Source organism: Bubalus bubalis, chromosome 12, assembly GCF_019923935.1.
Source record: "Bubalus bubalis isolate 160015118507 breed Murrah chromosome 12, NDDB_SH_1, whole genome shotgun sequence".
Taxonomy (NCBI): domain Eukaryota; kingdom Metazoa; phylum Chordata; class Mammalia; order Artiodactyla; family Bovidae; genus Bubalus; species Bubalus bubalis.
The window spans coordinates 59,450,903-59,478,460 of record NC_059168.1 but is presented as its reverse complement, the minus strand read 5'-3'; the positions used below and the strand labels follow the sequence as shown (position 1 = coordinate 59,478,460).

Sequence of the window (27,558 nt, the reverse complement as noted above, 5' to 3'; positions counted from 1 at the left end):
TATTAGTAACTTAATGTATGTACATTCTTTTTGTAGGTTAATCTTTCTGAAGGATTAATAAATGAAGCAGAGAAACTTCTCTGTTCCTTAGTATGTTGGTTTACAGATAGACAGATTCGAATGAGATTCATCGAAGGTTGCCTTGAAAATTTAGGAAACAACAGGTAAATAGGAATTGACAGTTTTTTACATGGTAATCATATTCATAATTAATATACCATTATTAGCCTCAAAAATTTTTTTTAAAGTAATCTTGGTTTTTGTATTAAACTCTTTCCCCCCACAGTGTTCATATGTTATCACTTGGTCTTGGTTATTTCAACACTTTTTGGCACTCTTGATTAGATCCCCTCTAACAGAAATAAGGGAATAATAATACTCTCTCCTTGATTCTGGGAATGATGGTGATTATTTTCAGATTGAAGTTAAATATTCTTGAGCTATTATATATAAAGGAAGCTAAATATGATAAGTAAACAACTAAGCTGAAATACATACATTTTGATAATGGCATTTTTCTTCCTTCTGAGTGGATTTTTTGACTTCTGTAGTGCATAGAGAATTAGATTAGTGTTTTTTATCTGGTTTGACTTTTGCTGTATATATGTGTACTTTTTATTGGGGCTCAAATTATTACAAATTTCTTGATTTTCAGTTCTGCTTATTGATACAGTTTCCAGTTTCCCTTGTCTTATACTGCTTTGGTAATATTGTTTCATTCTCTTTCATAGTGAATTCAGTTATTAATTGAACATATTAACATTTTCATTTTACCTCTTCTCAGGCTCAATATAAATGTCTAATTTTATTGAATATTTAACTATGTAAAAAAATATTTTTTGACCTAATTGAATTAGAAAAAATATGTTCAATATTTTATTTTCTACTTTTGGTCTTTAAAGGTCTATAATTTGAACAATCACAGTAGAAAAATTGCTTATTCATGCAGGTGTAAGAAACTACTAATAGGTCCCTGTTAGTGGATCAGTTGGAGAAGGCAATGGCACCCCACTCCAGTACTGTTGCCTGGAAAATCCCATGGGTGGAGGAGCCTGGTGGGCTGCAGTCCATGGGGTCGCGAAGAGTCGGAGACGACTGAGCGACTTCACTTTCACTTTCCACTTTCCTGCATTGGAGAAGGAAATGGCACCCCAGTCCAGTACTGTTGCCTGGAGAATCCCATGGACGGAGAAGCCTGGTAGGCTGCAGTCCACGGGGTCGCACAGAGTCGGACACAACTGAAGTGACTTAGCAGCAGCAGCAGCAGCAGTGGATCAGTTGCCTCATTCAACATATATTTAAAAGGAATGCTTTTAATGGCTGGATGATATATCATAATTTATGTATTACAGAAGTTAATTTTAAAATGTTAATTGTCTTTTATTAGTCTTCCTGAAGCTACTGAACATTTTTTTAAGTTGTATCAATTTTTATTCCCCATATGTGCCTCTGCATATTGTATGGCCCAGCAATTCCACTGCAAAGTATGTGCCTTACAATAATACCTCCAGATGGTCACCAAAAGACACATTCAAGGATGTTCATAAAAACATTATTCAAAATAACTATTCTTTGTACTGCTGTCCACATGCCAAAAACAGAATAAGAAGGAAAAATTAAATTATGGACCGTTTGTTAAATAAAATGTTTATAACAGTAGCAATGAAAGAACTACAACTGCAAGGAATAGTGTGGTTGAATCTCAATATCATAATGTTGAGTGAAAGACGCCATAATAAAAAGGCTTATTTCTATTACTCTCGTTATGTAGAGTTTAAAAACAAGAAAGCTATTTAATAGTTGGGATAATGGTTACTCTTGGGTTGTCAGTGACTGGAAAGGGGGCTCTTCCCAAGTCTTCTGGGATGCTGGTGAGGATTTCTTTCTTAATGTGGGTACATATTACATACGTATGTTCACCTCCTCATTTTGAGTTGTCACTTAATTTTATACATGTTTTTACATGAGTGTTACACTTAAATATAAAAAGCTATGTGAAAGAGGAAATATCATGTAGCCTTTGAGACATACATTTTCAAAAGTTGTATATTAATATGGGCATATACTCATAGGCCCATTTGTTTTTAATAAAAAGATTATAAGCAATATGTGAGGCTGTAGAGTAGTTACTTCTAGGAGGATTCAGTTTTTTTTTTTTCTTCTTTATGCTTTTCTATTTTCCAATTTTTCCATAATGAGCACTTATTTCTCCAAGGGTATCTTAACAGAGACAGTAGGAAAACTGTGTATAAAACTATGGAAAATTGCAAACTTGAATTTTTAGTAAGCTTTAATTTGTTCAGTCCCAAATAACTTGAAAAGATAAGCATTTTCATTTGTTGGAGGCAATCCTATACCCCAGTTATAGTTACTTAATGGTGTATGGAAAATATAGTAAATATAACTATTATATTGATGTTAAATTTGCCCTCAGAATTTACTCCTTAGAGGGTTGTTGTATTTATTATTCTAGTCTTAGTATTAATGTATCATATGTACCAATGCTTAGAGCATAGTAGCATTTTTTAGCCTGGATATATACAACATATCCAGTGTACACCAACTGAACTTACTGAAGTTATGCAAATTAAAAATTAGTTTTGAACATCTTTTTAGAAAACCATTGTTAGTTTCAGTTTCCTGATGAATCAGTGGTTTTTAACTGGAGTGATTCTTCCTTTGCAGTATCAGTACTTGGAGATGTCTTTGGTTGACATGTTGATGAGTTGAATTGGAGATGTTACTTTGAGCCAGGGGTACTACTAAACATCCTTCAATACAGAGGACAGCGTTTCACAAAGGAGAATTGTGTGAAATGTCAGTAGTGACATCAGAGTCTAAGAAGTCCTAAACACAAGAATACTTTCTCCAAGCCTAGCCCCCTGTGTTTGTCATCTCCGTAGGAAAGGAGTGTTGTGAAAGGGTGTTAATAGGAAAGCTCTTCCTTATGTTGAAACAGATGGACCATGGCAACCTACTCATACACCATTTTCTGACATGTGACCCCAAAATCCCCACAGATGTCTACTTCTTGATAATGACAATTCTTTACATACTTTACAGAGGTTTTATTTTTTTAAAATTTTCTTTGTGCTCATTTTGATTTTCTTTCTAGTTCCTCACTTGCCATGGTTTATAGACCTTTCAGCAATTTTTTTTTTTTTTTTTTGCTTTTCTATGATCATATTACAGTTTATTTTACAGAATGAACGTAGCTTTTCTTAGAACAGCAGTTTTTCCTCATTACTTCTAAGGGGGCTTAGAGATCTGAAAAAGAAAAAGTCTTCCATAAATTGTCCATAATTCTGCCATTTATATGGAACCCACCATAAACGCTTTAAAACATGCAGCATGTGACATATGCACTTTTAGCCTTAGGCAGGTTGTTTTATAAGGTGTATAAATGACATTTCAGTGGCGCAGGAAGTTTTAAGTTATACTCAGAAACACATAGTAGACTGATTTGCAGAATGTTGTCATAAAATGAGAGCATGAGGTGGACAGTAACTCCCACAATGAAAAGTCCATGACTTTCCAGCTTAGAATTTGTTACTTTGGGTCAGTGAGATAAGACTGCTGTCCAGTGAGTAGGGTGGAAGTAAGGGTTGAGTTGTAATCAGCCCCTTTGATGTTTTATGTGTATTAGAAGACAGGTGTTCACATTCTGTGCTACCTAGCACAGAATCAGAATCTGTGCTACCTAGCAAGAATTGATTTGAGACTCTGGGAACCTGTCCATTTTGTGCTTTTTTTTCCCCCCTATTCTTTTGCACTAGGTAGTTTAATCCATGTGTGAAATTTTTTGCCTTAGAATACATAAGTGAAAATTCTTGTACATATTAGGGATTTGTTTAGAGGTTCATATAATTAAGAAATGGATGGTACTAGGTACTTTTTTTTGGTTTTGTTTCCTCTCTGTAAAGACAGTATTATATATAGCATTTCATGTCAACTGTTGGTATATACTATAATTCAAAATGACCGAATAGCATTTTGTAGAACACACCAGTCTTCTTCAAATATGGAGTCTAGGGAAACCATCCAAATGTGACTTTTTAAACTGTGAAGCCCACCAGCAAATGTGTTAATTCTCCTGCTACTGCTAAGTCGCTTCAGTCGTGTCCGACTGTGCGACCCCATAGACGGCAGCCCACCAGGCTCCACCGTCCCTGGGATTCTCCAGGCAAGAACACTGGAGTGGGTTGCCATTTCCTTCTCCAATGCAGGAAAGTGAAAAGTGAAAGTGAAGTCGCTCAGTCGTGTCCGACTCTTCGCGACCCCATGGACTGCAGCCTACCAGGCTCCTGCGTCCATGGGATTTTCCAGGCAAGAGTACTGGAATGGGGTGCCATTGCCTTCTCCAGTTCATTCTCCTAAGGCAGTGTAAAGTTGCATGGGTAATTCTTAGAGTCATACCACGCTGTTGTTTAGTAATAAGCTTCTGGTTACAACAAAAACTTGGAAGTAAGCAAAGAACCAGAGCAGTTTTAAGGTGATAGCATTTTTCCTGATTCTAAACTTAGTGCAGTGGTCCCTGGGTATCTGTGGGGCACTGGTTCCTGGATTCCTCTGCAGATACCCAAATCTACAAGTGCTCAGGTCCTTCATATACAGTAGTGTAGGACAATCAGCTCTCTGTATAATCCTCAGATAAGGAACCTGTGGCTATGGAGAGCTAACTGTATCTTGTTATTCAGGACCGTTGTTCCTTTTTATCTTAAATCTGTTGTTGCCCAGGGTTGTATGTTTTGATATTTAAAATTTTCACTCTTGGAAGAATTTGTGAAATATAAGTATGAATATAATCTCTGTTTTTTGTAAGCATATCAGCAATGAAAACTATTTGGGCAAAAAAGTTGATAAGGTAACATAGTTCTTCCAGGAGAAGTGCTATAACATTTTTAAAAAATTTAGAAAAGTTTTATTGGAGTGTGGTTGATGCACAGTGTTGTGTAGTTTCTGCTGTACAGCACGATATGATTTTAATTGGAACAAGTTGATACATGTGTTCTTGCGAAGTTTCCGTTAACATTGAAATATAAGTTATTGTTATCACCAAGTAAGTTAATTATCTTCCACTGTTACCCACTCAGAGCCTGGCATCCTGTTCTCTAATGTCAAGCATCATGTGCTTGCTTCTGCATTTTATAAAATGAAATCATGTTCATTGTAGAAAACTTGGAAAGTAAATTTAAACAATTTAGACTCTTAATAGCATTGAATGCAAAAGAGGAAATAAGATTTTTAGAAAATATACAACTGTTGCACAGTATAAGACTTGCTTTAATGAGCTATGGTATATCTAGTCTGTCTGTCTGTATATTTTAAAATTTGAAATTACACTAGGCAAATAATTTTGGAATTTGCTTCTGTGATTTTAGGTGAAATTTTCCTGTGTCCTTTTTTCATTGTGTTATCTTACTGATTTTGTGCTTATAAAGTCAGATAATGTATATGTATACATTCTAGTTTTTTATGTCTTAATTTTTGGGAAAAACTCTGCTAATGTTTCTGAAATTTTGACAGAAGATTTTAGATAAATAATCTAAAATTGAAACTGATTTCTCCTGATCCTCTATGGTCTATCTTCCCAAGCACCACTACTGTGCAACTTGCTGAAGAATATTAAAAATTTTAATACTTAAAAATATACTAAACGTTTAAGTGTTTTTGAATATTTAAAGAATCTTTACTTTGCACTTACTAGATACCACGCATTTACTGTCTTTATTTCTTCACTGTATGCTTATTATTACTGGCCATACCTTGAGACATGGGGACCTTCTCCCTCCAGAGATTGAATCTGTATCCCTGCAGTGGAAGCCCAGTCTTAACTATTGGACCACTGGGGAAGTCCACTGTATATTCTTATATACTAATGTCGTTTTGATCTTCTGACATTCTCTTAGCATGCTGTCTTCTGGTAGTATTTTCTTCTTTGTACATCAGAACTATAATATAACATTGTACATTGTTGTTTTTCTTCCTTCCTTGAAAATCTTGTCTTTAAGTTCTTTGCTGGTTTGTTGTTTGAGGAAATATATACTCAGCACGCACATATGCGGGAATTTTTAATGAATAAGACAGTCTGCTCACATAGAGCATATGCTAGTGGTAGCATTAAATAAAGGAACATTCATTAGGTGATGATGATGAATAAAAATTGTAAAGGAGTCAATAAAGAGGTTCGTGGTGCAGTGGGAAGGTGTTATTTAATTATTGAGTTGTCAGGGTCATTGTTTCTGTTGATATTGAGGGAACCTTAATAACAGTGGGGGAAGGAGTCCTTCAAGTAGATATTTAGGTAAAGAGCATTCCAAGCACAGGCAATAGCAAAGACCCTGAAGCAGGAAAGTGCTTGTGTGTGCTGATGGAATAGCTCAAGGAGGATGGGAAGGAAAAGAGGTTACACTGATAGAAGAAATGGGGACAGATCACATATGGCTTTGTAATCAAATTTAAGTACTTTGGATTTTATTTAGAAAGATGAAATTTTGCAGTTTCTCCTGCTTGGCATTTGCCATGATTTTCCTCCTATTCAGAAGTGTAGCCTTGTATACTAATATTCCTGGTACTCCTCTCGAAAAGAGTAGGCATTTTTGAGGACTTACTTGTACTCCATATTTGTTAGTAGGGTGCCAAATTAAAAAAAAAATAATTCTTTCATGAAGCAATACTGCTCCTAAGCTTAAAAATAAAATACATTCAGTAACTTATTAGAGTTTGTTGTGCTTCTTTCAAGGCTCATGGAAGCAGCCTTCTTGCCTATTAGGAATTCTGGGATTTGTATATCAGTGTGTACCCTGTCCCCCTTTTCTTCCAGAAGATAGACATACTCAGATCTTCTTGAGGTCTTTGAGTGATTTCATGTTGCCTTTTGGCTCCTTAATTCTTGAGGTTTATGGTGTGCTTCTGTTATTAACATTGCTCATAATGCAGTGATTGTCAGTTTAGATACAGTTTATATTAAGTGAGAGAGAGGGGGAAAGTGATAATTTATGTAGTTTGAAAAGTGTTCTCTATATTTATTGTTTGTGGTCCACAAACCAGCAGTTTGAGTATCACTTGTGAGCTTATTATAAATGCAATCCTGAACGTACCCCAGACCTACTGGATCAGAGTTGGCATTTTAGGACTAAACTTTGAGAAGCCCTGCTCTAGATAATTGACTCAACCTGCTGCTGCTTGTTTTCCTTGATTAAATCCTGAGAAACACCTATGACTGTTAAAAGAAAACTTCCATTAAAAATTTTAGATTTCTTGCCACAGTGGATAATAAGCTGATACTTTAGAGAAAAAACTCTAATGTTTGCATAAAAGCATCTGTAAAATTCATTAATTCTTTTTGTGTTTGATTTTAAATAACTGAATTTCTGTTAAGAGCTAGAATTACTGATAGTAGTTAAAATTATTTTTTTCTATAAATATCTGTTTTTGTTATTTCAGATCAGTAGTAATTTCACTTCGTCTTCTTCCAAAACTCTTTGGTACCTTTCAGCAGTTTGGGAGCAGTTATGATACACATTGGATTACAATGTAAGTAAATAAAAGAAAGTATTCATTTTCAAGACTTTTTCCAATCATAATTCTCAGTTTTTGAGTAACTTATCAGCTGCTAATTTGTACAAGGAAAATTTGAATTTTGCGTAATTCAAATGTTTTCTTAGATTTCTGAGGTGCTATCTCTGCCACTTAGCACCATGGAGATTATATATACCCCTGCCAGTAGGAAATCTGACCTTTGTATTCATTGTAGCGTGAGAAAAATAGTGTAGCAATTAATGCTTTAATTTTCAGGTAAAGATTTTTTAGTGTGTTTGATCATGGGAAAAGACTCCTGAAGAGGATCCACATGTTGAACATTCTAGGATGCTTTTAATTTTTATCCATTATTGAAATTGGTTGTAGGCATTGCATCATGTTAGGAATAATTTTGAAACCACTGTGTTACTCTTTTACATATATAGAGAACTTAACGATCAATGTTAAAGAATTCTTTCAACGATAGTGTGCTGTTGATGTGATATTGATCTAATATTTGAGAAAATTCTGGAGAAAGTTCACTATCATGAGTACTTCATTAACCTCTGAGAATGTGTAACTTGCTTTATTCAAAATAGCCTTTTTGGAGAGATTTCAGAAACTTAAAATTTAGGAAAAATTAGACCTGTTGAAGGATTTATTTATGAAATCACATAGGATGGAATTTTATCTAATTACTTCTCAAAACTAAGATTAGTTGGTAAGAATACTTCCTTTCAAAATGAGTATGATTTAAAAAATTTGTAGACATCTAAAGACGGGAAGCTCCTCTGGAGAAGGGAATGGCAATCCACTCCAGTATTCTTTTCTGGAGAATTCCATGGACAGAGAAACCTGGCGGGCTATGGTCCGTGGGGTCACAAAGAGTTGGACACAAGTGAGTAACTAAGACACACACAAATAGGATGAAGTTAGCTCTTCTGAGTTACAGCACTTACTGTTTATTTTTCTTTTAATAGGGGATTGGTTTAACCTGAACCTGTATTACTGTTTTTTAAAAAGCATATTAGAAAAGCTCTTTCTTTGATTAATTTTTACAGTGTGATCCTAGTGACAGTTCTGTTTGTGATTGCAAGGAGGGTCTTTGGACAGAGGAGTAGGGGAAAGCATTTAGCATCCTTTAAGTACAAGAGTAGCATGAGTTTTATTTCATTTACTCTTCTCTTAGTTTTTAAATGGCCAAATTACAAAATTCAAAAGCATTAAAGTGATTCAGTTGTAGCTCACCTGGGCAAGTTGGTATTGCAGTCATTTGAGGAGGTTTATATTAAGGAGTAACAGAGGCTAACATGGAAGTGGGAAGCTCTGAATATTCAGTTACTTATCAAGTATATTGGGCTTCCTGGTAGCTCAGATGGTAAAGAATTGCCTGGGTTTGGAAGATCCCCTGGAGAAGGGAATGGCAACCCACTCCAGTATTCTTGCCTGGAGAATTCCATGGACAGAGGAGCCTAGTGGGCTATAGTTCATGGGGTTGCAAAGAGTTGGACACAGCTGAGTGACTAACATACATACTTATTTATCAAGTATATTGAGTTGAAACCTTTTTAGCTTGTTTTTTGTGTACTGTGTGCTCAGTCACCAATTCCTCCTCCAGGGGATCTTCCCAAACCAGGGATTGAACCAGAGTATCCCGTGTCTTCTGCATTGACTGGTGGAATTTTAACCACTGAGCCACCTATGAAACCCCTAGCTTGTTTCTTATTTAAATATAAATAAGCTCTGTTAATTCTAATGTGAGACTGGACCCTTAATCTTACTAGGTGGATCACTTAAAAGAACTCTGAGCTCCTGCAGTTAATTGGCATCAATAATAGCAAAAACTTGCACTTGGTGTGAGTCTGTTATATGCAGTAGCACTCAACATTTGATTTGATATGTATTATCTCTTAAACTCTTAGGGTCCATATTTTAAAATTGGAAATTATCTCTGATCATCTTAGTAAATCTTCAGGTAACCAGCAAACTGACAGGCTGCCATGGACTGTATTGTACTGTTTTTTAAAACATTAACTCATGTTAGTCATTTATTTAGCATTTGACCAGACATTTTATTCCCTACACAGAGATTGAATATTTTGAGATTTAAACGCAATCATACTATAACTTCATAAAAATTAAGGTGCACTATAGTGTTTTTCTCTGTTCTAGAATAGATTTATCTCACCCTGTGCCTCTGAAATTATTTTCTCTTTTAATTGGTTCAGGTGGGCAGAAAAAGAACTGAACATGATGAAGCTTTTCTTTGATAATTTGGTATACTATATTCAAGCTGTAAGAGAAGGCAGACAAAAGCATGCATTGTAAGTATACTTTAACTAGGTAAGGTATGTGTAAGTGTTGATTGTCTTTCCTTTGAAAGATAAGATAATTTTTCAGTTTTCCATTCCTTTTTTTTTTCCATATAATAAATATAATGAAAAATGTAGTTATAAAATTATAAGAGGAAGTTTCTTTTTTAATATGACTTTTGTAAGGTTATTTTAATAATGCTTAACCTTAGGGAAATACAAACTATATAACTTTAGGAGTTGATTTACCTTCACTATTGAGTTCTTTTCATAAGGCAGTGTTTTTAGGAATCAAAAGTAAATACTTTTTTCAGAAGTCACCAGTATCCTTGTATTCAGTTCAGTTCAGTTGCTCAGTCGTGTCCGACTCTTTGCGACCCCATGAATCGCAGCACGCCAGGCCTCCCTGTCCATCACCAGCTCCCAGAGTTCACTCAGACACACGTCCATCGAGTCAGTGATGCCATCCAGCCATCTCATCCTCTGTCGCCCCCTTCTCCTCCTGCCCCCAATCCCTCCCAGCATCAGAGTCTTTTCCAGTGAGTCAACTCTTCGCATGAGGTGGCCAAAGTACTGGAGTTTCAGCTTCAGCATCATTCCTTCCAAAGAAATCCCAGAGCTGTTCTCCTTCAGAATGGACAGGTTGGATCTCCTTGCAATTCAAGGGACTCTCAAGAGTCTTCTCCAACACCACAGTTCAAAAGCATCAATTCTTCGGCGCTCAGGTTGCTTCATAGTCGAACTCTCACATCCATACATGACCACTGGAAAAACCATAGGCTTGACTAGACAGACCTTTGTTGGCAAAGTAATGTCTCTGCTTTTGAATATGCTATCTAGGTTGGTCATAACTTTCCTTCCAAGGAGTAAGCGTCTTTTAATTTCATGGCTGCAATCACCATCTGCAGTGATTTTGGAACCCCCAAAAATAAAATCTGACACTGTTTCCACTGTTGCCCCATCTATTTCCCATGAAGTGATGGGACCAGATGCCATGGTCTTCGTTTTCTGAATGTTGAGCTTTAAGCCAACTTTTTACTCTCCTCTTTCACCTTCATCAAGAGGCTTTTGAGTTCCTCTTCACTTTCTGCCATAAGGGTGGTGTCATCTGCATATCTGAGGTTATTGATATTTCTCCCAGCAATCTTGATTCCAGTTTGTGCTTCTTCCAGCCCAGCATTTCTCATGATGTACTCTGCATATAAGTTAAATGAGCAGGGTGACAATACACAGCCTTGACGTACTCCTTTTCCTATTTGGAACCAGTCTGTTGTTCCATGTCCAGTTCTAACTGTTGCTTGCTGACCTGCATACAAATTTCTCAAGAGGCAGGTCAGGTGGACTGGTATTCCCATCTCTTTCAGAATTTTCCTCAGTTTATTGTGATCCACACAGTCAAAGGCTTTGGCATATTAGGACATTGTAAATACAATATGATTTAGTATTATTTTAAATAATCCAGTTGTGCATGTGACTGGTGATAGAAGCGAAGTCTGATTTTGTAAAGAGCAATATTGCATAGGAACCTGGAATATTAAGTCCATGAATCAAGGCAAATTGGAAGTGGTCAAATAGGAGATGGCAAGAGTGAACATTGACATTTTAGGAATCAGCGAACTAAAATGGACTAGAATGGGTGACTTTAACTCAGTTGATCATTATATCTACTATTGTGGGTAAGAATCCCTTAGAAGAAATGGAGTAGCCATCATAGTCAACAAAAAAGTCTGAAATGCAGTACTTGGATGCAATCTCAAAAACGACAGAATGATCTCTGTTCATTTTCAAGGAAAACGATTCAATCTCATGGTAATCCAAGTCTATGCTCCAACCACTAATGCTGAAGAAGCTGAAGTTGAATGGTTCTAGGAAGACGTATAAGACCTTCTAGAACTAACACCCCCAGAAGATGTCCTTTTCATTATAGGGGACTGGAATGCAAAAGTAGGAAGTCAAGAAATACCTGGAGTAACAGGCATATTTGGCCTTGGAGTACAGAATGAAGCAGGGCAAAGGCTAACAGTTTTGCCAAGAGAACGCACTTGTCATAGCAGACACCCTTTTCCAACAACACAAGAGAAGACTCTACACATGGACATCACCAGATGGTCAGTACTGAAATCAGACTGATTATATTCTTTGCAGCCAAAGATGGAGAAGCTCTATACAGTCAGCCAAAACAAGACCAGGAGCTCACTGTGGCTCAGGTCATGAACTCTTTATTGTCAAATTCAGACTGAATTTGAAGAAAGTAGGGAAAACCACTAGACCATTCAGATATGACTGAATCAATCCCATAAGACTATACAGTGGAAGTGAGAAATAGATTCAAGGGTTTAGATCTGATACAGTGCCTGAAGAACTATGGACGGAATTCATGACATTGTACAGGAGGCAGTGATCAAGACCATCCCCAAGAAAAAGAAATGCAAAAAAAGCAAAATGGCTATCTGAGGAGGCCTTACAAATAGCTGTGAAAAGAAGAGAAGCGAAAAGCAAAGGAGAAAAGGAAAGATACCTGAATTGAATGCACCCTTTTGAATGCACTCTGCACCCATTTGAATGCAGAGTTCCAAAGATTAGCAAGGAGCGATAAGAAAGCCTTTCTCAGTGATCAGGGCAAAGAAATAGAGGAAAACAATAGAATGGGAAAGACTAGACATCTCTTCAAGAAAATTAGAGTTACCAAGGGAATTTTTCATGCAAAGTTGGGCACAATAAAGGACAGAAATGGTATGGCCCTAACAGAACCAGAAGATATTAAGAAGAGGTGGCAAGAATACACAGAAGAACTACACAGAAAAGATCTTCATGACCCAGATAATCACGATGCTATAATCACTCAACCTAGAGCCAACATCATGGAATGCAAAGTGAAGTGGGCCATAGGAAGCATCACTATGAACAAAGCTAGTGGAAGTGATGGAATTCCAGTTGAGCTATTTCAAATCCTAAAAGATGATGCTGTTGAAGTGTTGCACTTAGTATGCCAGCAAATTTGGAAAACACAACCGTGACCACAGGACAGGAAAAGGTCAGTTTTCATTCCAATCCCAGAGAAAGGCAGTGCCAAAGAATGCTCAAACTACCGCACAATTGCACTCATCTCACACGCTAGCAAAGTAATGCTCAAAATTCTCCAAGCCATGCTTCAACAGTATGTGAATTGTGAATTTCCAGATGTTCAAGCTGGATTTAGAAAAGGCAGAGTAACCAGAGATCAAATTGCCAACATCCATTGGCAGGAGAGTTCCAGAAAAACATTTATTTCTGCTTTATTGAATATACCAAAGCCTTTGACCTTGTGGATCATAACAAACTCTGGAAAATTCTTAAAGAGATGGGAATACCAGACCACCTGACCTGCCTCTTGAGAAATCTGTATGCAGGTCAAGAAGCAACAGTTAGAACTGGACATGGAACAATGGACTGATTCCAAATCAGGAAAGGAGTACGTCAAGGCTGTATATTGTTACCTTGCTTATTTAACTAAATTATATGCAGAGTGCATCATGAGAAACGTTGGGCTAGAGGAAGCACAGGCTGAAATCAAGATTTCTGGGAGAAATATCAATAACCTCAGATACTCAGATGACAGCACCCTTATGGCAGAAAATGAAGAACTAAACAACCTCTTGATGAAAACCAAAGAAGAGTGTGAAAAAGTTGGCTTGAAGCTTAACATTCAGAAAACTAAGATCATGACATTTGGTCCCATCACTTCATGGCAAATAGATGGGGAAACAGTGGCAGACTTTATTTTCTTGGGATCCAAAATCACTGCAGATGATGACTGCAGCCATGAAATTAAAAGATGCTTACCTCCTTGGAAGAAAAGTCATGGCTAACCTAGGGATCATATTAAAAAGCAGAGACGTTACTTTGCCAACAAAGGTCTATCTAGTCAAAGGTATGGTTTTTCCAGTAGTCATTTATGGATGTGAGAGTTGGACTACAGGGACAGCTGAGCCCCAAAGAACTGATGCTTTTGAACTGTGGTGTTGGAGAAGACTCTTGAGAGGCCCTTGGACTGCAAGGAGATCCAATCAGTCCATCCTAAAGGAAATCAGTCCTGAATGTTCATTGGAAGGACTGAGTCTGAAGGTGAAACTCCCAATACTTTGGCCACCTGATGCGAAGAACTGACTCAGTGGAAAAGACCCTGATCCTGGGAAATATTGAAGGTAGGAGGAGAAGGGGATGATAGAGGATGAGATGGTTGATTGACATCACTGACTCAATGAAAATGAGTGTGAGTAAAGGTGATCAACGTGGAGGCCTGGCGTGTTGCGATTCATGGGGTTGCAAAGAGTCGGACACGACTGAGTGAACTGAACTGAATAATATTTAATATTTAATAATATAAATGTTTACTTCTGAAAAAGTGTTTTATCATAGAATTAATTCAAACCATTTTCCTTCATTATTATAGTTATATACTAGTATTTATTATGTGAAAATGGAAATTGTAATGGTACAGATGGTTAATATTTTATCATTAAAAATATTGTCTGGATATATTGAAGTGAGTTTGTGTAAGTATTAGTAGAAGTTGATTAGGTGTATGGCTGTGTTTAAAGTTTCTTATAAAGGGAGATTCCTGCATAGATGAAATCATGTAGAATTCAGAAAGCTTCTACTTGTGAGTCAGTGGAAACTGATAGTTATGGAAACCACCATGTCTATAAATAAGAGAAATATACACAGTATTTATTGAGAAAACATCTACATAGAAAAGTTTCATGTAGATAACGGATCAGATAGTAGCAGTTTTCAGAAAAGCTATGGGTTTTTAAGGCATGTTTGTTCACCTCCAAAAATGAAATCATGTCTACCCTCTTCCTCCTCCCAACCCCCATCAATTATTTCTCCAAAATTTGCTTTGCTTTTCAGTGTACTGCCATCCTCCAGGTCATCTAAAACTTGGGGCCCTTTTTGTATATGTGTATTTCCAATCATGAATAATGGTGGTGGTGGTGATAAAAATAGCCAGTATTCATTGATATTTGCTATGTGCCGGATACGTTTTAAGTATTAATTTCAAGGTACACAACAACTAATTTGAAGTAGGAACCGTCATTTTAAAAGTTAGAACAGGAACTTTACCTGGCAGTTCAGTGATTAAGACTCTGCGGTTCACAAGTGGACATGTCCACAAACACTGTTCCAGTTCTTTAACCAACCTTTGGATCAATTTTCTTCCCTCAGCCTCCCCCATAATTGTTAATTACTCATGCTTATGAATTGCAGAAGGCATTAATGATACTTTTAGAAAGCACATGGGCCCGAGAATCACACAGATCTGGGTTTAGGTTATGAATCTATTGTTTGACCTTATTTCATTTACTTAATGCTCTAATAAGTTCTAATTATTTAGTGTATGAGTTTTTTTTAAAGAATTAAATAAATTAGTAAGCTGTTTCTGGCACATAGTAGGTCATCTATAAATTGTAGTTATGTCACTAAAATAAACTATGGTATATAACAGGCAAAAAACTTGACTCCTACCCTCATTTAGACTCTTCGCTGAATAAAAAATAAATTGTATTCTGTCTAGTATTTGGGCCCTCTAAAATCTAAACTCAACTAACCGTTCTTGTTTTGTTGTTCAATGATTTTTTTTCTTTTAGAAATTGTTCTTTATGCTTATTAAATTATTTCTGAGATATTTCCTTAAATTTATTCTTTTCTGTAACTTGGCTTACAAACTTACCTCTGTAAAGGTGCATTCTCTTTAAATCCTTTAAAAATTCTAAGTATTTTTCATAGTCTCTCCTCTTTCATTTTTTCTTCTTGAAGCAGAGGTAAAGATTATTGCCTTCTGAATCTGTATCTCCATCCATTTTCTATAGTAGCCTTAAAATCAACAAGGAGCAGAAATAAAACCACACTGACCAGCATTTTTAGAAGGCAGAATTCAAATTAACCTGTCAACAGAGAAACACTTAAATTGCAAGAGAGCTCCCATTAGAAACAAAGCTTGTGGGCTTGAAGAGCCAGGGACACGAACTTAACTGAGGGGCATCGCAGATTCAGATAAATCATACTCAGAAAGAAAAAGTCCAACATTAAGTGCCAGAAAATGAACACATGTCTGACACTTAGTTATTGACAGCATTGGTAACAGTGAAGTTGCTTACTTTGTTAGTGGAGTCAGAAGTAGAGCCTCATAGCATTGATGCCTGTATTTTTTGTTTGTTTGTTTGTTTTTTAAAGAAGCATTGCTTATGTGGTACTGTTTGGAGATGAGTATAAGTTTTACACTTTCTTAGGGTATGCCAGAGTATCCTTCCAGTCCTCTAGTCTGCTTTGTTACCTGACATTTTAAGAGAATAAAATCTTAGAAGTGAGAGCTGTCTGGACTAATTTAGCGTAATCCGCTTGTTTCTTCAGGGTGAAAACTGAGTTGTACGTTTGTTGCTCTTTGATAAAGCATACTGGTTTCATAAGTTTGTGGCACATTACTTTCCATTTGTTCAGTGGAGATTATAGTAGGCAAGTTCTAAGATTTTTACATAGGACAAGAAGATTCTTGTCGCATTAAAGATAACATTTCATTTAATAAATGGACATAGTATATATTCCTTGAATACAGTTGCCTCTAGAGAAAACCCTGTGCCAACATTTAGGCTATAAAGAGATTAATTTTTTTAAGGTGGCAGTTTTTCACTAGAGTTTTATGCCTGTGGTGAGACTGTTTTTGTCCTATATTTTCTGTAATATTGGGAGCCATGGACAAGCCCAGGAGAGTTTATCAGTATTGATAACACTTTTGGTTTGCATCCCAAGAAATTTCCTGGCTGGTGATTCATCAGCCAGTGGGATCCTAACAGAGCAGGCAAGAGTCCTTTGAAATGTGGAGCCAGTGGCACTACGGTGAAAGTGGAAGAAAGAAGGACAAAGGGACTTGATCCCTACCTTCTAAGGTTATAGGTCCCTTTACTCTCAAGGAAGGAAGTATTCAGAAAGTAAAGGCACTTTGTAAAGGACAAGGCGTTTTTCCTCTTTTATTCCCCATCCTCAGGCTCAGATAAGTGCAGTAATTTACTTAAAATCGCAGAACTGATGTATGATAGAACTCGTATTTGAACTTATACTCCAAAGTCTCTGCTACAAAATCTGCCCTTTTAGTAAAAGGATGAAAACTGTTAAGAGAAGGTCTTGAATTTCATCTGAATAGTGTTCTAGTCTGTGAGTTGCTTACAGTATTCCACCCCACCACACCCCCAATTCCCAGCCAGCTTGACACAAGTACTTTGAACTTCAGAAAGGACACTGCAACAGTAATGAAGCAAATATTCATCTTTTCTTTGCCAGTGTTAATATGAGACAGTAAAGAAAAATTAAGATATATCAAGCAAACTCAATCTGTAGGAAAGCTTAACTTTAAACTTCAGTAGCAAATCTAGTGTAATTTTTGAAACCAGCTACCTTTAGGAAGCTTTTAGAATTTTGCACCTGCTTACGGATATTTAGAAATTGAATTAAGAGACTCTGTCTGCAAACTGGGATATAGATCATAGCTCAGAGTGGCTGCTCTCTTTTGTTGGCATGGTAATTTGGGCAGTTCATCCCCAACCAGCCTTTTGAGTTGTAACATAAAAACTCTTCATTGATTCAGTCTCATTGATTCAGGTGCTTGTGGGAACTAGAATGTTGTGATACCACAGTCACAGTTCAGTGGTGCAGTGCACAGAGCTGCTAAAGGAATCCTAAAATGCAAATCTGATCGCTACCCCTTTTCTTTCGCCAGCATCCTTCACCAGATAAGTGACTTTCTTATCTGTCCATAACAGTATCAAACTCTTCTGACATTCAGGCTGACAGCAGTTTGGCCCCTGCTTCCCTCTTCAGACCCATCTCCTACCTTTCCTGTACCACAGACCAACACTTGATTCTTAAAATGCTTTCTTTTGCAAATGCTGACAAACTGATTCCCAGAGAACCATGTGAAATTACCTACTTAACAAGCTTTCAAAGCAATTTTTACATTATACATTGAATTTTGTACATATGAACTACAGTTACTTAGATTTGAAATAACATTCAGAAATGCTTATTTTGTATCAAAATAAAATGATAAAATTTTATTTATTTATAATTTATAATCAAAATAAATGCTTATTTTGTTTTCTTTATGAATTATATTTATGGAAATGATATATCATTAACATTTCTTGTTTAAGGAATATAGTATTATCCCTGGAGGGACAGTGACAGTGAAACATGGAATTTCTAGATGGAAATGTATTAAATATTAAATTTAATGTACATATTGCATAACTTTAAAATAACATTTCTTCTACTGTTGTTCTTACCTACTTATCTAATTTGAAAGTTTGTGTTCTAATAATTTGTAGAGTTTTATAATATTAAATAACAATTCTTTCCTGTAACATTTGGCTTTGGCCATTTTTTGTGTGTGTAGCTAAAGATATAATTTGAAATATTTAATAATTGAATTCGTAAATGGAATTTTATTTATTTGGTACAATTTAAGATTAGGACCATTAGATCTTTAAAAATAATTAAGAAATAGGGTCTCTCAGCTAATTATTTTTAACTGCAGGTACAGCCATAGTGCCGAAGTTCAGGTGCGACTTCAGTTCTTAACTTGTGTCTTTTCAACTCTGGGATCACCTGATCATTTCAGTAAGTTTTTTAATCAATATTTTAATAAGTTTTTAGATCTTCATTGATTCTTGAAAGAGTCCAATTAAATGTACTCATGCCTTTAGATTTCTGTGGTGATCAAATTATTCTAAGTACTAAACGTCCTATCTGTGTATGGCAATAGCAACTTGTCCCTGATATGTTCTTGTTTCAATCTCTGAATGTGTTGGTTTCTTAATGAATGAATGACTCATTGCATGAACAAAATATTTGGGATAGGCGAACATATCATGTTAGAGTGACTGTATTTTTCTTTTTTTTAACCTTTGGTTAATAGAATATTCCTTTCATTCCAGTTGGAAACAGCCACTGTCTGTATATTATATCAGGGCTAATCTTATCCCAGATTTGTTGACTTCATAGGTGACAGAAATTTGGAGACACATTTAATTTAGATGAATCTCAAACTCAATTTCATTAATAATTAATCTTAAAAAACAGAGAAATTGGTCTGGTATATTAAGAGTGTGGACCATTTCTAAATCCACATGCAAGATATTCTCTCAAGAAGGGAGGAAGGTTGATTTCTTTCGACCAGAGCACCTTTCCTCTTGCTGCTGCTGCTGCTGTGTCGCTTCAGTTGTGTCCGACTCTGTGCGACCCCATAGACGACAGCCCACCAGGCTCCGCTGTCCCTGGGATTCTCCAGGCAAGAACACTGGAGTGGGTTGCCATTTCCTTCTCCAATGCATGAAAATGAAAAGGGAAAGTGAAGTCGTTCAGTAGTGTCCGACTCTTTGCGACCCCATGGACTACAGCCTACCAGGCTCCTCCGTCCATGGGATTTTCCAGGCAAGAGTACTGGAGTGGGGTGCCATTGCCTTCTCCTCTTGCTAGACTGACTTATTTTCTTTCACGCTCCACATGCCTCGTTTTCTGTATGTCTGTGTCAACAACCTCATTTATTAGAAGGACATTCTTTTTTTTTAGCTATGGTTAATGTCAAACTGCTGAGTGAGTATGTTGCTAGCCTGAGAGATGTCTTCATGACTCTTTAAGTCCATATCTGTGCTTGAGGTATGCCATGTGTTTATGTTACTGTTTGAGTCTGTAATTTCTTTAAGTCAAGGTGTTTGTAACGAATGTCACTAACATTATGATACCAGTAGATTTCAAAATGAAGCACCTGTTTTTGATAGGAAACCCCTGTTTCATGTTACTAGGTCATTTATTACACCCATTATGATTCAGGATATACAAGAAATAATATAAAATATTTAAAAATCTTTATACATGGAGAAATCAAACGCAAACAAATATTTTCAGTATAAATAATTTCACATGACCATTGTTTCCTGTTTGTTGAATATAGATTTTCATTGGAAAAAGTTAATCATTTTTTTCAGTATTTGAATAACGAGTTATTTATTTTGCTGCTCCTGTTCCATTAAACACAGAATATGTTCTTTTTGTGTGGGCTTTCAGTAGCTACTGCACATTTAGAATCATGTTTGAACTTATCCCACATCATAATTGTACTTCTCTGTTATAGTTTCTTTCAAGTATAATATAGTTACTCGAAAGTTACAGTTTTAAAAAAGATTCTTACCTATCTTCATTTATCTCTTCTTAACTACTACTGTATTTAAGTTATACACTAAATGTTGTTCCTAGTGTTTTTTATGTTGGCTCTCGGGCACAGATTCTTAGAATGAATAAGACATACATTAACTATTTCTATGAGAAACTGATTGGATACATTTGTATACATTTTTCGCCTCAATCTCTTAGACTGATACTGCTACTAGGTAAATATTGTCTCAGGTGGTTTTGGATCTCATCTACTTTTTGGAGTAGGGGTAGAGTTGAGAGTGGTTTCTTTTTTTTTTTTGGAAGGAATAATATTTCTTTTTATTCTTGGTTCCACATTTCAAAAATTCCATTATCTGCATTTTGAATTAAGTGAAAGAGTTGAGAGAGGTCACTTTTTTCCTTGATATCTCAAACCAACTTTTAGTAAGTTTCAGATACAAAACAAGAGGTATACCACATTTATTTTAACAACGTTATTTACTATTCCCTCTCTCTTAAAGTGTTTTAGGAATCAGTGGGCGACTATGGGCTAACACCATCTTGATAATATCAAGTATTGCCAGAGCTTGTAGCAGGGAAAGCCTTTGCTTGTTGAATGGAAGAGGTATCATAGAACTGAGTAACTGATAATATTTGATCTTGCATTTAGTTGGGACTTGATCTGCTTCTAGCCAGTTGATCTTTTGGAATATGTGGACTGTGCAATAAGTTTTTGGTTCTATGATTTTCTGCTTGCTTCTAGATTTCACATATTCTTAATTTGTTTTGTACAGATCAGTCTTTTTTCTTTGGAATAAACCAGTGTGGATAAGGGAGACCAAAAGGGAATTAATAAGTGTTAAGATTGGTTAAGATTGGTTTTAAGGTTTTGGTGCATATTTTGAAGACATTTTCACAGAACATATATTGCTCTAAAGTTAGGGTTAAAGCAAAACTTCCCATTAGGAGAATGCAGAGGATAACATTCTCTCAGGAGAAAGTAAGCATCCGAAGATTTCCTCTCCCAGGCATCTTCCCTCAGACACTGAGACTACAGCCATCCAGTACATGGGGACAGGCAGAAAGAGGAGACTTCCAAAGTCAACTATATTTCAACAGCTAAATTTTGGCAGGTCTGGCAATGAGATCTTTCCATTCTTCTCTATTCTTGATGATGTATGTAAGAGTGAGTAGCTGCAATAGTGATTCTGGCTGTCGTCTAAAGAAGTTCTGACACAGGCCTCAGTGTTACATATCATGTATATCCCAAGTTATAGCTGTTTTGTTGAGCGCTTTCTCTTTCACAGAGGCTAGTTTGTTTCCTTTTCTGCCTGAGAGAGCCTCTAATTTCTTTGTTGCCTGCTTTGCATGGAATTAATTGCTACTACCATAAGAATCATGATGAAAAAAGCCATTTTTATCTTGGAGATAAACCAGCAGGCTCCAATGGATTCCCCTAGCTGTGTGGTTGGAATTATCATTGATGGCTAAAAATAATAACTCTTTGTTGGAGAGGTCCAAGGGTTCAGGCAACATGGTGATCTCTGCTGGGTTGCCAGTGTACTTGATAAACTGAGTGACTTCGGGGCTAGTGAAGAAGACATGGTCAGAGCAGTCATGAAACTGACTATTGGCAAAGTACTCAAAGGCAAACACATGAACGTTGAGCCAGCTTGGAGGATCCAGTATGAGACAAATTACTGCCACAGTAGACTGTCCATGTAACTCAAGACGACTGGGTCCATCTTGTACCGACCAGGGCTGCTCAGAAATTCCAAAAGCTGCTTTGGACCTCACCACCCCAACCAGCCTCCAAACAGCTCCATACTGGCCGGAAAAAGGATGGAGGTGGTGGTTACTTAAGATTCTGTCATCTTCTCAATGCCTTCTGATTCTGGGGAATAAGCCCATGCTCTTGAATCCCTTATTACTTTAGAAATCCCTGTGATAATTTTATTCTACCCTTTTGTATTGTCTCAGTTATCAGACTTGTGATTGCCCTGATGCCTTTTCTTTGATTCTGAATAGTTCTGATTCCTTCTGACACACTTTAGAATTATCTGATACTTCGGTCAAAGTATTAATAACATACAGATTCTGTCTGATTTCAGTGGCTTCTTAGCTAATTGTTACCTGTGATGTGTTGCTGTTCTGTTTTAGGTAGTCAGTTCCTTTTTGTTTTATTAATTGTGAGGATCCCTTTTTTCATAGTTTACAAACATGATGCTTATTGGCATTTACTGTTTATCTCCTATGTGCATAGAATTAGCTTTGAATATGGTATCCACTGTATTCTTTACCCTTAAACCTTAGAACTGACTTAACTTTTTGGGGATTACTTCCTTTTAATCATGTTTGCTATAATACAATGATTGTTCATGTCTTAAAGAAAATGAGTTTCCAGAACAAATGTCTCTTCTAGGATACTATACCATGTAAGTCTTGTTTTTTAAGATGATTTATCTTTGGAGTATATTTAACTACATTTGAAAGCATAAATTATATGAAGTCTCTTACGAAACAATTTTTATAAATTGCTATGAAATATCTCCTTTGTTTTTCTGTATATATTGGTGCTTCTAGTATATTTAATTAGGATGAAAATGTTGCATGTACCAGGATTTAAAATTTGTAATTTTATCTAGGGTTAAGTTTGGAGCAAGTTGATATTTTATGGCATTGTTTAGTAGAAGATTCTGAGTGTTACGATGATGCACTCCATTGGTTTTTAAATCAAGTTCGAAGTAAAGATCAACATGCTATGGGAATGGAAACCTACAAACATCTTTTCCTGGAGAAGGTAATTTTATTTCTTGACTATTTGTATTGTTTTTCTATATTTCCTTTTTTGCTCTTGAAATGTAAACTGTAATGTTCATTTTTTCCTCTTGAAATATTTTAATAAAAAAAAAAGTTTTTTAATATTTATTTTGGTTAGGTCTTCATTGCTGCCTGGGGCTTTCTCTCGTTGTGATGAGCGGGGGTTACTCTCCAGGTCCAGTGCCAGGGCTTCTCATTGCAGGGGTTTCTCTTGTTGCAAAGCATGTGTAGCCATGTGGGCTCAGTTGCCTCGTGGCATGTGGAATCTTCCTAAGTCAGGAATCGAATCTGTTGCATTGCAAGGCAGATTCTTAACCCCTGGACCACCAGAGAAGCCCTGGAATTCTTTTTAAAAAAGATAAATATACTGCTTATCTGCAGTCCTTGTATAATTTTTGCCACTTAGATGTTGCTTTAGTTTTGTGCTCTACAGTGTTTGTATATCTAAATGAATACTTAGTTTTAATTTACAAAAATGTTATGTTTCTTAGCTAAAGTACTTAAACTTACAGTAAGTATAACTCTTGGTGAACAGTAATAAGAGATGTGTGTGGGGTTTTGTTATATATTTTTTAAAATCATTAGTAACATTGTGTTTCAATTTTTGAGGGGTGGTGCCACACCTACTAGTGTGAGAGCCCTATTCTGCAATTTTTAATTAAATGGTATGGTTTTTAGCTAGTCTTCTGGCAGATATAAGCTAATGTTCAGATTTGTTGATTTCTCGGGGGGAGGGCATTTGTAGGAAGGGCTGTCATGGTATTAAAGATACACATTATCCAATTTTTATTTATAAGATGCTGCATTTGGTTCAGTAGATAATTTTCCATTTAGATTTTAAAACTTTGATAATAAAGCAATACACTTTATTTTTTATATGCTGATTTTTGAGATTATAAAGGCTCTAGAAAGTCTCTGTGTTAGACTTGAGTTCATACGAACGAGTTTTGGTAATAGAAACTAAATCACTTAATAGATTCAAGACAAAGCTACAAACAGGTCTTCAGTTACCTTAATTTCAAGCTCTGACTTATACAAAAACTGTGTATTTATCTATATGTTGTAAATGTGTCTGGTGTAACTATATAATAACTAATAAAATTTATAAATTTCCTCTGGTTTGGGTCTATAATACATCTCAAAAATGGAAGCACGTATCAGCAGGTTTCAGTTACATCATGATTAAAATTTTTTATGAAATTATTTTGTTATCACTAAAAATCTCAGATATTACATTTTCCTCTTCAGTGTTTTCAGTAAAACTAGGTTTGTTAACTTAAATGTGTTACTTTAAATCTAATAAAATGAAATCTGCTAAATTAATTATCACACCTAAACTACCTTGACAGCTTTTTTTTTTTTTTTTTAAGATGCCCCAGCTAAAACCTGAAACAATTAGCATGACTGGCTTAAACCTGTTTCAGCATCTCTGTAACTTGGCTCGACTGGCTACCAGTGCCTATGATGGTGGTTCAAACTCTGAGGTATGAATTGAGATTTGTCCTTTTATTGGGTAGGCTTGTGGAATTTCTTTTATTGTTCATCAAATTAGATTACTACCAAGCACTGAATTTACTGACTCTGCAGACTTTTATTCTGAAATATTAAGCTTTATCTTTTGGGTTTTAAAAGTTCTATAAAGCAAATATGGTAATTTTTATTACTGAAAATAATCTTTGTTGTGAATAATGGAAACTTGTGATACACACTTGAAGCTGTGAAACAAGTCACAAAGATGTAACGTCCACATAGGGAATATAATCAATAATATTGTAACAACTTCATATGGTGCTGGATGGTAATTGATCTTATTTACAGTAATCTTTTCATAATGTGTAAAAATATTGCATCACTGTTCTGTATACCTGAAACTAATAGAATATTGTATGTTAGTATAACTGAAGTAACATAATTTACTGTATGTTCCTTGGTTAATAAAGGATTTTGCTGAGTAGAAGTTTGATTTATCTAAAATCTGTTTTTCAGGCCATTTTTGTGGCCAGACTTTTAGTTGCTCTTGGGCAACTTCAGAGTTCCTATCGGTAACTTCTCTTCTGGAATGGAATATACCTAAATCATTAGTGGCCATGAGGCATGATCAGTTCATTAGCTGAAGACTGTCACAGATTGCTAGTCTTATTTCTGGCTTTTATTTGGCTAGGTTGGATGACTGCGAGTTTTTGTTGAATGCATTATATATTCCTAGGCTCACCTAACATAGACTGTTGTTTGAAAGTCTTGCTTATTGGACATTTCAGTTTATTAATGATAGCTCTGATTCATGCCATCTGCACTCCACTTATATTTTTCATTAATTTTCTTTAGAGATTGAGTTGTGTTATAGAGAGAAAAGTAAACTGTTGTAAAATCTATGTGGTAAAGATAACTGTAATTGTATTTAGAGCAAGTAGTTGTATATTGCTTTCATAGTATCTTCCTACCTTCTTTCCTTGTTTGAATAGTATTTGTTTACTTATTTTTGTTTTTAATGTTTTGGTTCAAGCTCTTACTTTGATAGCACTATGAGAAGTTTCAATTTGGTGATTTCATACAGTTGGACAGATCTGATTTACCTAAAAGGTCACACTTTAATTTTGAGATAATACTGCTTTTTAAGTAGATGACATGAACACTAAAGCTATTCTGTCACTTATCAGAAGGTTATCTTTTCTTCACCCTAGTTACAGTTTTTGAGAAATTCCACTGTTCACTTTTTCTGTAATTTTCAGTGAAAACATTTTTTTTCATCTCAGAGTTTAAGTCATAAGTTTAATTATCAGTTTCAGTTAGTGAATCTTTTTAATTTTCTGTGAGTACCTGAAATCAGTGACTTTCAGAATAAGTTGGATGAAAGCATGTTAACATGTTACGCTAATAATTATGTCAGTTATTATTCCTTTGTAGCATGTTTTGAGGACTTTTTCTCACTGTGTAGTCATAACTTATGAGTTAAATGTTATACACATACATAGATGATTTGTAAGTAGGTATTTTTATAACTAGTACAGGTATATTTCAGAAATTGAAGAAATTTCCAAGGTTTTTATCATTAGGAATTGCCTTTTAAATACTTTATAAAATATTAAAGCTCTCTGATAATTGAATGCCTTTTAAATTTGTAACTTTGGTCTTTAATTAAACATTGTTTGACAGTTAACATTTATAGATGTCATATTTTTGTTTCTTAGCTTTGTGGTATGGACCAATTTTGGGGCATTGCTTTAAGAGCACAATCTGGTGATGTCAGTCGAGCAGCTATCCAGTATATTAACTCCTATTATATTAATGGTGAGTGATTTGAATTACTGTCTGGTAGGTAATTTTTATGTAAGTATTTTTCTTAGCTATAATTCATTTTCTTTAATACAGCTAAATAAGAATATAAGGTTGATAATACATATCTAAACATCTGACTTTTTAGGTAAAACGGGTTTGGAGAAGGAGCAAGAATTTATTAGTAAGTGTATGGAGAGTCTTATGATAGCTTCTAGCAGTCTTGAACAGGAATCACACTCAAGTCTCACTGTTATAGAAAGAGGACTCCTTATGCTGAAGACACATCTGGAAGCATTTAGGAGAAGGTAATTTTTTAAAACCACATTATTAGAATGAATTTTAGGCTTTTTAAAAAAATTGCTGATATGTCCAAAAGTATTCTTAAAACTAAAGGTTTTCTTGGGGGCAGCTAGAAAACATAACTTACCAAAAGTGAAGAGTTAGTAATGGAAGTAATTTTTATTCATGATATGTACCATTTCATCGTGGAATCAGCAATATAGGTTCCTGGTAAATACTGCAGAGCTTTAAATATCATAAGACTCTGAGAAGATGTGCATGAATAAAAATCTCTAGACAGAATTCCATCTCTAAGAAAGTATTACTATGATTGAAATGGCAGAACACCACTACCAAAAAAGTTTTCACTAAAACTCGCACCAAGAACATCAGATAATCTCTCATAGTTGAATCAAGTTGAGTCATTTGTTTCATTTGCTGTTTTTTTTTCTTCCTGGACTAGGAGACAGTATTTTAATTTTGAATTTCCATTTACCATGGAAACATGATCAAAAAATTCTGTGTTAATGAATATCTATATAATTAATTTAGACATACCCTGTGTAATACAGAAATAAAGCAAATTAACATTTATGAATATATCGACTGAATTAAAAGGTGAGTAGATAGTTTTAATTAAGAAATTCTGTTTGTTAAAAATCATGAGTAAATGTAAAAGTACAAAGAACTGTTGAACAAAATTGTTAAAACTTATTTCAACTTCCAAGCTCAGTTTGATAATGAAAACCTATACTATTTATATATATTGACCTTTGTTTAAAATGTCAGAAAATACTGAATAAAGATTTTCTACACATTCCTTATAAATAACATGGCTCTGTGATTTAAAACATTTAGGCTTTGCAAAATTCCTTATTATTTTGATTATGATTGTAAATTGTAGAAATTCTACTTAAATAATTCCTTGTGTTTTTAAAGAATGTGTAAGGGAAGTCTTGTCTTTTTCAACAGAAACTTCACACTGCCTCATAATTTTTATCACTTTAAAAGCTAACAATAAAAAAGCAAATGTGGTATGTCTTATTCAAATTAATAAAAAATTAATACATACTCATTATAAAATTCAGATATTACACTAAGATAATACTAAAGAAAATCAGAGTCTCTATAATCTACCCTTTCCTATCAGATATTTATTGTTAAT

At 35.3% G+C, this 27,558-nt stretch overlaps 1 protein-coding gene and 1 pseudogene across 10 annotated transcripts in view; one reads left to right on the top strand and one right to left on the bottom strand.

Annotated features, from left to right (window-relative positions):
- USP34 (ubiquitin specific peptidase 34) overlaps positions 1 to 27,558 on the top strand; it is a 247,390-nt gene that overhangs the window by 117,537 nt on the left and 102,295 nt on the right. For all 10 annotated transcript variants that reach the window (XM_045162247.1, XM_044926026.2, XM_044926027.2 and 7 more), the window contains 8 exons: positions 37 to 164; positions 7,447 to 7,536; positions 9,750 to 9,845; positions 18,403 to 18,485; positions 22,664 to 22,818; positions 24,209 to 24,322; positions 26,027 to 26,126; positions 26,260 to 26,419. In XM_045162247.1, coding sequence (XP_045018182.1) covers positions 37 to 164; positions 7,447 to 7,536; positions 9,750 to 9,845; positions 18,403 to 18,485; positions 22,664 to 22,818; positions 24,209 to 24,322; positions 26,027 to 26,126; positions 26,260 to 26,419 — 926 coding nt within the window. The remainder of the gene's footprint in view (positions 1 to 36; positions 165 to 7,446; positions 7,537 to 9,749; positions 9,846 to 18,402; positions 18,486 to 22,663; positions 22,819 to 24,208; positions 24,323 to 26,026; positions 26,127 to 26,259; positions 26,420 to 27,558) is intronic.
- On the bottom strand, positions 21,138 to 21,793 carry LOC102409769 (annotated as a pseudogene).